This window comes from Pelophylax lessonae, assembly GCF_965119305.1.
Source record: "Pelophylax lessonae genome assembly, chromosome: 6".
In the NCBI taxonomy this organism is placed as follows: domain Eukaryota; kingdom Metazoa; phylum Chordata; class Amphibia; order Anura; family Ranidae; genus Pelophylax; species Pelophylax lessonae.
In genome coordinates this window covers 111999727-112013753 of record NC_138773.1, presented here as the reverse complement: position 1 = coordinate 112013753, position 14027 = coordinate 111999727, and the positions used below count along the sequence as shown (strand labels likewise).

Here is a 14027-nt window from a genome sequence, read left to right as displayed (position 1 = left end):
CGATGAGGTAAGGAAAAGAGTGAATAACCTCCAACCACTATCTTGTTTTATTCTCAGCACAATAAAGTTTAATTTGATGTAAAATTCATTGCATCATCACAGTCATGTACATTTTTCCACAGCACCCATCAGTGCCTCTTAGGCTGGCCATGGAAATGTGTGTGTTTCAGCAGAGACCAGATGAATTTCAATCCATGTGTGGATGTCCTTTCTTGGCAGGAGTCGATTGATTCTCAAAGGGGCATGCTAGAAAACTGTTGCTGATCTGCAGCTGCTGATCAATGTATTCTGACAGCAGTGTGTCCCATTGACAGAATACAATGTCCCTTCCAGTAGGATCCCTCCATCCACCTCTTATAAATGATAAAAGCTAACCATCTATGGCTAGCTACTGTACACAAAGTCCTGGTGCAGACATTCACTACAAAGCACCGTGTAAATGACTTGGTGCATCTTTAAACCTTTAGTGCCGGTTCACATTTCTGCGATGACAGAGATCGCATGTTATTCGGAGCGCACTGCTCCTAAAATTACATGCGATCTCTGTGCGGTGCAAATTCAGCCATACAGTTTGTATGGCTGAATTCGCACCGCAATCGCACCGAACACGCACAGGACCCTTTTTTTGGTCCGCAGCAGAATCGGATTGCATGGTGGTTCACACTAGTGCGATCCGACTCTGTGCGAAAATTCAGATTGCATTGCAATATGCAATCTGATCTGGGGGTGTCGTTAACTTCTAATTGACACCCCCAGCGTATCGCATATGGCAGTGTGTACTGCCAGGGGTGCGGATGCGATGCGGGAACAAGCTGTATATTCCCAGAGTTCCTGCATTGCAGAAATGTCAACCGGCACTTAGAGGCCCTAGTGCTTGTTCTTTTAAATCTCACCTTATGTCTCTGGATCAAGTTATATCTCTAGACTGTTTGAATATTTAATATTTTATCCTTTCTTTGCTTGCAATTTGCCTATTCCTATTTGCTGACTTTATTACTTTAACTTTTTTTTTTTTCCTTTTTTAGATAACACACAAAGAAACTATCCAGCAATTTATAGGAGAATGCAATGCAAGGATTGAGATTGGTTTACATTATGGAATCCCATATCCCAGAGCTGTACGTGTGTCTACATTGAAATTCACTTTTATCATAACTAACAAACGTGTGGCCCTGCCAGAACTGGAAATGCTGGTGATATAACTAACCATGTTAAAGAAATATCTTGGCAGACAATTTGTGCAGGAGAGGAGTGTAGAGGCTATCACAGCAGGTAGTATATGCAGAAGTGGAGTATAAAGGATATGTGTAGGGGAAGAGTGCAGAGGATATGGCAGCAGGCAGTATGTGTAGGAGAAGAGTACAGAGGATATGACAGTAGGCAGTATGTGGAGAAGAGGATATGACAGCAGGCGGTATGTGTAGGAGAGGAGTACAGAGAATATGACAGCAGGCAGTATGTGCAGGAGAGGAGTGTGGAGGATATGCTAGCAGGCAGTATATGTAGGAGAGGAGTGCGGAGGATATGCTAGCAGGCAGTATATGTAGGAGAGGAGTGCGGAGGATATGCTAGCAGGCAGTATATGTAGGAGAGGAGTGCGGAGGATATGCTAGCAGGCAGTATATGTAGGAGAGGAGTGCGGAGGATATGCTAGCAGGCAGTATATGTAGGAGAGGAGTGCGGAGGATATGCTAGCAGGCAGTATATATGTAGGAGAGGAGTGCGGAGGATATGCTAGCAGGCAGTATATGTAGGAGAGGAGTGCGGAGGATATGATGGCAGGCAGAATGTGTAGGAGAGGAGTGCAGAGGATATAACAGCAGGCATTATGTGTAGGATAGAAGAGCAGAGGATCTGACAGCAGGCAGTATGTGTAGGAGAGGAGTGCAGAGGATCTGACAGCAGGCAATATGTGTAGGAGAGGAGTGCAGAGGATCTGACAGCAGGCAGTATATGTAGAGAATTGTGAAAGCTATGACAGTGGGTAATATGTGCAGGAGAAGAGATTGGAGGATATGACCGCAGTAAGAACAGTTTCTTTTAAATCAAAAATAGTGGTTTTTGAACTTTCCGTAAAGAACAACAAAAGCAATAATCGTACTGGTAAATGACCAGGGTGGAAAAATGTTTACTATAATGTATTTGGCAGCCCTTTTACAAAATTGAGTAATTATAGAGCACAAGCATGGGAGCTGAGCTCTTCACAGAGGAGGAAATGAGGCCCACTGAGATTGAAGCAGGTAATTCTGGGATATTGATGGTGGTGGGGATTGTGTCAGCAGCACCATAAACTGAACCCGCTTGAATTGGATACTGAAAAATTGAGGAGCATGTCTGTGGGATTGGGTACAATGGTGGTTGAAAAGAAGACACCAAAATTTAATTTAAGTTTTGAGCAGGGACTGTATCATGGATTCCAGGAACAGTGGAGGTAGCGCTGGGAACACGTTACATAGTTAGTGAGGTTGAAAAAAGACATCAGTCCATCCAGTTCAACCTATGATGTGTGTGTGTGTTTGCTGTTAACCATACATTGTATACCCCTGGATGTTGTGGTCTTTAAGGTGCCCATCTAATCGTTTTTTGAAACTATCGATGCTCCCTGCTGATTCGACTGTTTGCGGAAGAGAATTCCACATCCTTACCGCTCTTACAGTGAAGAACCCCCTGCGTATTTTAAGGTTAAATCGACTTTCCTCTAGTTTTAGTGAGTGGCCACGTGTCTCATTGTATTCCCTTTCTCTGAATAGGTTTTTCCATATGCTAGGGTTGCCAGTACAGTATTTGTACATTGATATCATATCCCCCCTCAATCGTCTCTTCTCCAGAGAGAATACATTCAGTGCTTGTAGTCTTTCCTCATAGCTGATGTCTTCCATTCCCCTAATTATTTTTGTTGCCCTTCTCTGGACTTTCTCCAGTTCCAGCACATCCTTCCTGAGGACCGGTGCCCAGAACTGGACAGCATACTCGAGATGTGGCCGGACCAGAGTCTTTCTGGAGTGAATCCCCTTTTTTATACATCCCAGTATTCTGTTGGCTTTGCTTGCAGCAGCTTGGCATTGCATGCCACTGCCAAGCCTGTTGTCTACCAGTACCCCCAGGTCTTTTTCCATCCTAGACTCACCCAGAGGTTCCCCCCCCTAATGAGTAGCTTGCTTTCTGGTTTCTGGCACCCAGGTGCATTACTTTACATTTTTAAACATTAAACCTCATCTGCCATGTAGTTGCCCACATAATTTTGTTCAGGTCCGCTTGTAAGGTTTCCACATCCTGCATAGAAGATATTGGCATGCTTAGTTTATGAGTACTCCCCATTAATCACCACCCTTTGCAACCTCCCCTGGAGCCAGTTCTCTATCCAGGTACTCACCTTATGGTCCATACCTACATTCCTTAGTTTGAACAGTAAGCGTTTGTGGGGAACGGTGTCAAAGGCCTTTGCAAAGTCCAGATACACCACATCCACAGGCTTACCTTTATCTAGGTGGCAGCTCACTTCATCATAGAAGGGTAAATAGATTGGTTTGGCAAGAACGATTTTTCATGAATCCATGCGTGAAATGGGGCATCACTTTGTTGCCAAGGATTTTTGAAACCAGAAAACGGGGCAGTGGAGCTGAGATTCCCAGTGGACCATATATTGCATGGTGTGAATTCCTGGGCGTCCTTTTTCAGTTGCTTTTCTCCTAGAGCAGTAGCTAGCCTTAAGCACTTTTAGGGGTCAGTTGTCCGGATTGGCAGTTTTGTTCCCATGCCCGCTGTCACTTGTCTTCACCTTTATTCATAGAGTTACAAACATTGTCCCTCCTGTAAGACTGCCATTGTCACTGTGGAACCTTAACCTAGTTCTGTTAGTTTTACAAAAAATGCCCTTCAAGAACATCCAAAAGATCCCGCTGCTGACATTGTTCCAGAAAGTGACTTTTCTAGCTGTCACTTCGGCACACAGAATATCAGAAAGGGGGGCTTTGTCCTGCAAGCCTCTGTATTTATTGTTGTGTAAGGATAAGGTTGTCCTTCATTCAAAGGACAAGGACTTTGTGCTTCCACTACTGTCCCCTTAACCAGTGCACCCTAAGGAAGTGGCCTTAGTCTTAGGGTGTACCTGAATGCCAGGGCTGGGTTTTGTAGGACAGGCTTCCTGTTAGTGGTTTTAGAGGGTCCATGTAAGAGTCCCTGCAGCAGAGACTAATATCTCATGCTGGATCCACAACCATTTACAGTAAAGGCTTACTCAAACAAGTAAGTGTTTCTACATTCACCAAATTTACAAGGTAAATGTGCATCAGCTAAAAGCAGTTTGAGTTATAAAGTTTTACAGGCAGCAGTTTGACTGGCCTGTTGTATTTTTCCTTTTAACACGGTTTATACATTTTTCTGTTGTTCTTGTCTTCCTGCCTCATTGTAGCACTCCTTTGGGAGGACACAGTGATGATCTAAAGGCAGAGCTGTGTCCTACTAAATGAAAGAGGAATCATTTTCCCTGTGTTTGTTTGTGGAGGCAGCACCTGCGCCTCTATCTTTGTTGTCGTGGGGTTTTTTTGTTAACTGCACTTGGTGTCCAATGACTGCAGGTGGTGATATTACCTAGTGTGACAGGAAGTCAGGTAAATCTATGGGTGTTGTCACAGACAGGAGATACATTTCTGCTTGGTTTAGACAATTCACCAATTACTATCAGGTGTCGGCTGCAGAGGTAGGCAGGAAGGTGTACGGAAGTTGAAAAAACTTTCAGCTGTTCAGAACGAGGCAATTAAGGCCTCTATAATTTGTCCAAAGGAAGTCTATTGATTGCTGCCTCCTGAGGCTGTGTGAGCTGGGGAGAGCAGTCAGATGAGAGACTTCTAAAGGTGAGGTGTTGAACTTTTTCTGTGTAAAGAAAACACAAATGGACATTTGAGTGAATGCTGTAGGATCAGCAGTGTCTGCCCAACAGTAGGTTGGGAAGACTGCTTAGGTAGGTTCCTGTGTGTGAGAAGGTAGACGCCCACAGCGGCCAGGATTTATTTTGTGTTTTATTTAGATTTTTTGATGTTTTTGCTGCATGCACTTGTTTGAAGAAATTGGAAGAATAAACCATAAACTGTTGTTTTCAACCACTCCTCGGCTATCTCTCTGTGTAACGAACCCCCCCAAAGGGGTCATCCACACCCGCTACCGAGCTAATCCCTCACATATGGTGGAGTGCCACGGGCAGTTAAAGTAAACCCAAAATGGAGTAGATGCTGAAACAACTGATTATATCGAATGCAGCCCAACAGCAGGCAAATGCAGCTCCACAGCAGGCAATTGCAGCTCAACAACAGGCTCAGCAAGAGAGCATGGCAGCTCACCGAGAGGCCATTGTAGGCTTGGAACAGAGACACCAGCAGCAAATGGAGGCCATTGTGAAACAGCTTCAGAGACAGCAGACCGAAGGCTGGGAGTCAGGCCAGTAACATACCTACTTTTCCGGTAAACCACTTATTGCCAAAGATGACTGCAGATGAGGACCCTGAGATGTTTCTGACCACGTTTGAAAGAACAGCGGAGAAAGAGAGTTGGCCTAAAGAACAGTGGGCCGGACTAGTGGCCCCCCTATTATCTGGAGAAGCCCAAAAGGCATATTTTGACTTGGAGCTTGCAGATGCAAAAAACTATGATAGATTAAAAGAGGAAATATTGGCACGTTTTGGGGTAACCTTGGATGTCCGTGCTCAGCGAGTCCACAATTGGAGTTATCAGCTGAAGAAGCCACCCCGGTCGCAGATGTATGACCTCATCCATTTGGCTAAGAAATGGCTGCAGCCAGAAAGTCTGTCCGGACCAAAAATTTTGGAGCGAGTAGTAATGGACAAATTTCTTAGGTCTCTTCCTAACACCCTGCAGAAATGGGTGAGCCATGGTGGTCCAGAAACCGCAGACAAATTAGTAGACCTGGTCGAAAGGTACCTAACAGAAAATTTGACCTCTTTTCCCAGAGATGCACAGACTTTTCACCCCAAGACCAGACCCTCCCCACCTATAAGTAAGACTGCGTCAGGGGATGGGGGTGGAGAGAGGATCCAAAGAGCAACTAGAGGTATTAGCAGGACTACTACTAATGTTTGGCGAGAGCGGCCTGGAAGACCCATCCCACGGGAGAGGACCAGAAGGTTGATTTGTCACCGTTGCCGGGAAGAGGGACATGTAGCAGCGGTTTGCCCAGTGGATGATGAACCCATGCATTGTGACTTTCTGACAGAGAGACGACAGTCCCTTTTTGCAACCACATACACTGCAGTAAAGGGGAATGAGAAACCTTTTATATAGAATGTTTAGATGGTAAAGATGTGGTGGTATTGTTGGATTCAGGTAGCCTGGTCACCTTAGTGAGAAGTGATCTAGTGGTGGAAAAAAAACTTACATCCTAGGAAAATGGCTGTAGTTTGTGTACATGGGGACACTCGAGAATATCCGGTGACTACGGTTACTTTTGAAACATCCCTCGGTATCTTGTGTCACCCAGTGGGTTTAGTTCCCAAACTGCCACATGACGCCATTGTGGGAAGGGATTTCCCAAAGTTCTGGGAACTCTGGGATTGCCCAGATTCCCCAGTAGGTGGTTCTTCTGAACCTGAAACATCTGCTCCAGAATCCTCTAACTGTGAGGATTATCCTGAATTTCCGTGCTCAGTCTTAGCCGGGAAAACACCAGTCCCTAGGGAGGAGCCTGCTACCTCAGAAGAGGAACAGCGGCCGTTGGGGTTGGATGACCTTAAGGTGCACCGAGAAAATTTTATCACTGAGCAATTGAGGGACCCCACATTGCTAAGAGCCCGGGAGAATGTAGTGAAGATAGATGGGGAGTTGGTTAACCCTGACGAGAGGATTGCCCTCCCTTACTTCATTATTGAAAGGGACCTCTTATATCGAGTGTCACAGAGGATAGAGGACACCGTTGAGCAACTGGTAGTGCCTAAACCGTACTGCAAGATGGTTTTGGAACTGGCCCATGGGCACATTCTTGGGGGACATTTGGGAGCAGAAAAAACCCTGGAAAGAATCACCCAGAGGTTTTATTGGCCTGGGATCACTAAGTGGAATTGTACTGCTCTTCCTGTCCAGTGTGTCAGATTAATGCACCCATGCCCCATTTCCGCAGTCCGTTGGTACCCCTGCCCATTATCGAGGTCCCTTTTTGAGAGGATCGCCATGGACTTGGTTGGGCCCTTACTGAAGTCCACTAGAGGGCACCAGCACATCTTGGTAATAATGGATTATGCCACCCGTTACCCAGAAGCGATTCCTCTCTGAAATACCTCTGCTAAAACCATAGCCAAGGAGTTATTTCAAGTTTTCAGCCAGGTGGGTCTTCCTAAGGAAATCCTAACTGACCAGGGCACCCCGTTTATGTCTAGGGTGACAAGAGAACTTTGTAAACTCCTGAAAGTGACCCAATTGCGTACCTCAGTATATCACCCTCAAACAGATGGGTTAGTGGAGAGGTTTAATAAAACTTTAAAACAAATGTTGAGGAAGGTGGTGGATAAAGACGGAAAGAATTGGGATTATCTGCTCCCTTATCTGATGTTTGCCATAAGAGAGGTTCCCCAATCATCCACAGGGTTTTCTCCATTTGAGCTGCTGTATTGGAGGCACCCATGGGGCCTACTGGACATTGCCAGGGAAACATGGGAGAGTGAGAGTTCCCCTCATCGAAGTGTGATTGAGCATGTGGCACAAATGCAAGATAGAATTCCCCAAGTGATGCCGATTGTGAAGGTACATTTAGCCCAAGCCCAGTTGGCTCAACAAAGGATTTACAATCGTGGGGCCCAGGTCCGTTCTTTTGCACCTGGTGATAGGGTGTTGGTCCCCACGGTTGAAAGTAAATTCCTAGCCAAATGGCAGGGTCCCTATGAAGTGTTGGAGAAAATAGGGGTGGTGAATTATAAAATTAGTCAACCGGGAAGACGAAAACCTGAGCAGCTCTATCACGTGAACTTGTTAAAACCATGGAAGGATAGAGAGTCCTTGGTCGCTGAGACTACCCGGTTTTCTGCTCCATTTAACCTGGCTGTCCCTGAAGTTGGGATAGCAGAGACTCTGTCCAAAATTCAGAAACAGGAGGTTAAAGAATTTGTGCTCCGTAATAGGGAGAAGTTTTCAGACCTGCCAGGTTGGGTCTCTGGAGTTAAACATGACATCATGTAACTATGTAACTATCATCACCACACCAGGGGATAAGGTCAAGTTAAAGCCTTATAGAATTCCAGAAGCCCGGCGAGAGGCCATTCGCCAAGAAATAAAAAAAAATGCTTGAGTTGGGGGTGGTAGAAGAGTCAAATAGTGATTGGTCCAGTCCCATTGTCTTAGTGCCCAAACCAGATGGAAGTTGGCGGTTTTGTAATGATTTTCGTCGCCTGAATAAAATCACTAAGTTTGACACCTATCCTATGCCCTGCATAGACGAACTAATTGATCGCCTAGGCACTGCCCGGTACATGACCACGTTGGACCTTACTAAGGGTTATTGGCAAATTCCTCTCTCGGGGTCGGCCAGGGAAAAAACAGCATTTGTAACTCCGGACGGATCTTTCCAATATCGGAGGATGCCTTTTGGGTTACAGAATGCTCCTGCCACATTCCAATGCACCATGGATAAGACCCTTCGGCCGCATCAAGCCTATGCTGCTGCATACCTCGATGACGTGGTCATTCACAGTGAGGATTGGGACTCACACTTACCAAAAGTTCAGGCTGTGTTGGATTCCATCTGGAAAGCTGGGTTTACAGCCAATCCAAAAAAATGTACCATTGGGCTAGAAGAGGCGAGGTATCTGGGGTATACCATTGGTAGAGGTCTAATCAAGCCCCAATAAACAAAGTTGAGGCTATTCAGGATTGGCCACGTCCCACCAACAAGAAACAGGTTTGTGCATTTTTGGGGATTGCAGGTTATTATAGCCATTTTATTCCCCATTTTGCCTCACAGGCTGCTTCCCTGACCAATTTGACCAAAGGGAAGGAGTCTGTCATGATCAAATGGACTCCCGAGGCAGAAACAGCTTTTCAGGCTTTAAAACAGGCCTTATGTAGTCAGCCAGTTTTAAAGTCGCCTGATTTTTCACGAGACTTTGTGATCCAGACAGATGCATCAAATGTGGGTTTAGGAGCTGTACTGTCCAAGATTATCAATGGGGAAGAACACCCTGTTATGTACCCCAGCCGAAAGTTGAAGGCCCATGAGGAGAATTATGCCACCATTGAGAAAGAGTGTTTGGCGGTGAAATGGGCTTTGGATTCTCTCCGGTACTACCTCCTGGGTAGACAGTTTGAACTGGTGACGGATCATGCCCCATTGAAGTGGATGGCACAGAACAAGGAGAACAATAGGAGAATAAATAGGTGGTTCCTGGCCCTTCAGGAATTTAGTTTTGTGGTAACGCATCGCCCCGGTGTTCAAATGGTGAATGCAGATGGTTTGTCCCGAGCACATGCGTGCCTGGCAACCTGTGTCCCAACCCTAGGGTTGAAACAAGAGGGGGGGGTATGTGACAGGAAGTCAGGTAAATCTATGGGTGTTGTCACAGACGGGAGATACTTTTCTGCTTGGTTTAGACAATTCACCAATTACTATCAGGTGTCGGCTGCAGAGGTAGGCAGGAAGGTGTACGGAAGTTGAAAAAACTTTCAGCTGTTCAGAATGAGGCAATTAAGGCCTCTATAATTTGTCCAAAGGAAGTCTATTGATTGCTGCCTCCTGAGGCTGTGTGAGCTGGGGAGAGCAGTCAGATGAGAGACTTCTAAAGGTGAGGTGTTGAACTTTTTCTGTGTAAAGAAAACACAAATGGACATTTGAGTGTCTGCTGTAGGATCAGCAGTGTCTGCCCAACAGTAGGTTGGGAAGACTCCTTAGGTAGGTTCCTGTGTGTGAGAAGGTAGACGCCCACAGCGGCCAGGATTTATTTTGTGTTTTTATTTTGATTTTTTGATGTTTTTGCTGCATGCACTTGTTTGAAGAAATTGGAAGAATAAACCATAAACTGTTGTTTTCAACCACTACTCGGCTATCTCCCTGTGTAACGAACCCCCCCAAAGGGGTCATCCACACCCGCTACCGAGCTAATCCCTCACACTAGTTATGATGATCTTAAAGCAGAGCTGTGTTCTCCTATACTCCCTGAAAAAAGGACTTTACAGGGAGTATTAAACATCCTATTTTCTCCTTTGTGCTATTAATTTTAGTGGTTGCAGCCCACCACTTTCCCTTAAGTGAGGATGACTTAGGACCCCCACTCCCCTCCTCTGATGTCCCATATCCCTGGAGGCAGTGTTTCAGAAAGGGGCACGTTGCCATTGTGAAATTCCATGCACAGGCATACATGCCATGAGTCTGCTCCAAGTATTTTGGACCTGGCTGAGACCCATGGTTTTACCACACATTCACAGAATCCCCTTGTGCATGCAGAGACTTGCTGCAGGTCTTGGCCTGGTCCAGAATACCTGAAAACCTGCAGTATGTATGTACAAATGTATAGTATCTCACGGCTCCTGCATACTACGAAGTTTCAGTAAAAAGGAGGTCTGAGAATGGCGACACGGGAGCCAAATAGCGCAAGTGAAACTTCAACTGCAAGGTAGAAGGTGCTGGACTCTGTGGACTAGTAAGTATGTTTTTTTTTCCTCCTCATACAATAGTATATTTTAGAGGGAATTTAATTTTTGGTAGGGAGAGTGCAATGCTTCTTTAAACACTCTCTGACCTGCCACAATTTTACTGTGGCGGGCCAACACGTGTAGGCCCAATCATGTACATGTATGTCATTGTGCCTGCTCCAGGTTAGGAGCACACAGTACGCCCCTCCTTTGACCACTATCACCGTGGATTTCAGTTACCAGTAGCCAGGTATCATGGGATCGATACGATTGGTGATCACGATCACATAATACTAATGTAAACAACCTGTCTTGAATGGCTTTCCATTCATAAACAGCTTGCTTACTGTTTTGATCTGTGATTGGCCCACAGCACCTGGCTACCTGTACCATGTGATTAAGTGTAGCCAATCACGGACCACAACAAAAAGCAAGCTGTTAATGGTTAACCCATTCATGACAGCTAAAACTTTTGCTTATACAGCGATCTTTACTGTATAAGCAATAACAGTGTGGAAAAAAAATTAAAAATCTCTGATTCCCCCCCCCCCCCAGAGTAGTTCAGTGTCACTATGGTCACACTGAGCTGCTCTGATGACAGGATGAAAAAAAGGAATAGTAAACAAAGGAAAATAAAATGTTTAAAAAGTTTAATAACATTTATTTATTATGTTTTTAACCTACGGTCACCAGTCAGTATACCTGATCACCACCACGTCAGTCATAGGACGCGCTGTACTGTACTGATGACATGTAAAAAACAAAAAAAATTAAGAAAAAAAAACATTTTTAGTTAATTTCTTCGCTTTCCAAAAAATTGTAAAAAAAAAAAAAAAATAGAAATCCAAAAAACTTGTCATACCTCTTACTAAATACCTCAGACTGTCTACTTTGCAAAAAGGGGTAATTTGTGGGGGCATTTGTACTGTCCTGGCAATTTAAGGCCTTAAGAAATGAGATGAAATGAGGCTGGCAGTACATCCATATTGATCAATTTTCAAACACACACACACACACACACACACACACACACACACACACACACACACACACACACACACACACACATATATATATATATATATATATATATATATATATATATATAAATTACTATATAATATAGTATTTTGCAAAAGTGAGTGCACCCCCCACATTTTTGTAAATATTTTATCTTTTCATGTGACAACACTGAAGAAATTACACTTTGTTACAATGTAAAGTACAGCTTGTATAACGGTGTCAATTTGTTGTCCCCTCAAAATAACTCAACACAGCCATTAATGTCTAAATCGCTGGCAACAAGAGTACACCCCTAAGTGAAAATGTCCAAATTGGGCCCAAAGTGTCTATTATGTATAGCCACCATTATTTTCCAGCACTGCCTTAATCCTCTTGGGCATGGGAGTTCACCAGAGCGTCACAGGTTGCCACTGGAGTTCTCTTCCACTCCTCCATGACAACATCACAGAGCTGGTGGATGTTGGAGACCTTGCGGTCCTCCACTTTCCATTTGAGGATGCCCCACAGATGCTTAATAGGGTTTATGTCTGGAGACCTTCTTGGCCAGTCCATCACCTTTACCCTCAGCTTCTCTAGCAAGGCAGTGGTAGTCTTGGAGGTGTGTTTGGGGTCGTTATCATTTTGGAATACTGCCCTGTGTCCCAGTCTCCAAGGGGAGGGGAATCATGCTCTGTTTTAGTATGTCACAGTACATGTTGACATTTATGGTTCCCTCAATAAACTGTAGCTCCCCTGTGCCGGAAGCACTCATGCAGCCCCAGACCCTTGACACTCCCACCACCATGCTTGACTGTAGGCAAGACACACTTGTCTTTGTGCTCCTCACATGGTTGCCGTCACATACGCTTGATACCATCTAATCCAAATACGTTTATCTTGGTCTCATCAGACCACAGGACATGGTTCCAGTAATCCAAGTCCTTAGTCTGCTTGTCTTCAGCAAACTGTAGGCTTTCTTGTGCATCATCTTTAGAAGAGGCTTCCTTCTGGGACGACCAATTTTATGCAGTGTGCGGCATATGGTCTGGGCACTGACAGTCTGACCCCCCCACCCCTTAAATCTCTGGATATGACGCTGCCCACATGCACTCAACTACTTTGGTCAACCATGGCGAGGCTGGTTCCGAGTGGAACCTGTCCTATTAAACTGCTGTATGGTCTTGGCCACCGTGCTGTAGCTCAGTTTCAGGGTCTTGGCAATCTTCCTATAGCCTAGGCCATCTTTATGTAGAGCAACAACCTTTTTTTCAGATCTTCAGAGAGTTCTTTGCAATGAGGTGCCATGTTGAACTTCCAATGACCAGTATGAGAAAGTGAGAGGGATACCACCAAATTTAACACACCTGCTGCAAATTCACACCTAATACCTTATAACCCTAGCAAGTCACATGACACCGGGGAGAGAATATTGCTAATTGGGCCCAATTTGGAGATTTTCACTTAGGGGTGTACTCACTTTTGCTGCCAGTAGTTTAGACATTAATGGCTGTGTGTTGAGTAATTTTGAGGGGACTGCAAATTTACACTGTTATACAAGCTGTACACTCACTACTTTACATTGTAGCAAAGTGTCATTTCTTCAGTGTTGTCACATGAAAAGGTATAATAAAATATTTACAAAAATGTGAGGGGTGTACTCACTTTTGTGAGATACTGTGTGTGTGTGAGTGAATATATATGTATGTGTGTGTGTGTGTGTGTGTGTGTGTGTGTGTGTGTGTGTGTATATATATATATATATATATATATATATAGTATAGTACAGACCAAAAGTTTGGACACACCTTCTCATTCAAAGAGTTTTCTTTATTTTCATGACTATGAAAATTGTAGAGTCACACCTCAAGAGGTAGTCACCTAAAATGGTCTTCCAACAGTCTTGAAGGAGCTCCCAGAGATGCTTAGCACTTGTTGGCCCTTTTGCCTTCACTCTACGGTCCAGCTCACCCCAAACCATCTCGATTGGGTTCAGGTCCGGTGACTGTAGAGGCCAGGTCATCTGGCGCAGCACCCCATCACTCTCCTTCTTGGTCAAATAGCCCTTACACAGCCTGGAGGTGTGTTTGGGGTCATTGTCCTGTTGAAAAATAAATGATGGTCCAACTAAACGCAAACCGGATGGAATAGCATGCCACTGCAAGATGCTGTGGTAGCCATGCTGGTTCAGTATGCCTTCAATTTTAAATAAATCCCCAACAGTGTGACCAGCAAAGCACCCCCACACCATCACACCTCCTCCTCCATGCTTCACAGTGGGAACCAGGCATGTAGAGTCCATCCGTTCACCTTTTCTGTGTCGCACAAAGACACGGTGGTTGGAACCAAAGATCTCAAATTTGGACTCATCAGACCAAAGCACAGATTTCCACTGGTCTAATGTC

At 44.8% G+C, this 14027-nt stretch overlaps 1 protein-coding gene across 2 annotated transcripts in view; it reads left to right on the top strand.

The window, feature by feature from the left end:
- LYRM1 (LYR motif containing 1) overlaps positions 1 to 14027 on the top strand; it is a 70082-nt gene that overhangs the window by 49648 nt on the left and 6407 nt on the right. For both annotated transcript variants that reach the window (XM_082262224.1, XM_082262223.1), the window contains exon 3: positions 1026 to 1118. In XM_082262224.1, coding sequence (XP_082118350.1) covers positions 1026 to 1118 — 93 coding nt within the window. The remainder of the gene's footprint in view (positions 1 to 1025; positions 1119 to 14027) is intronic.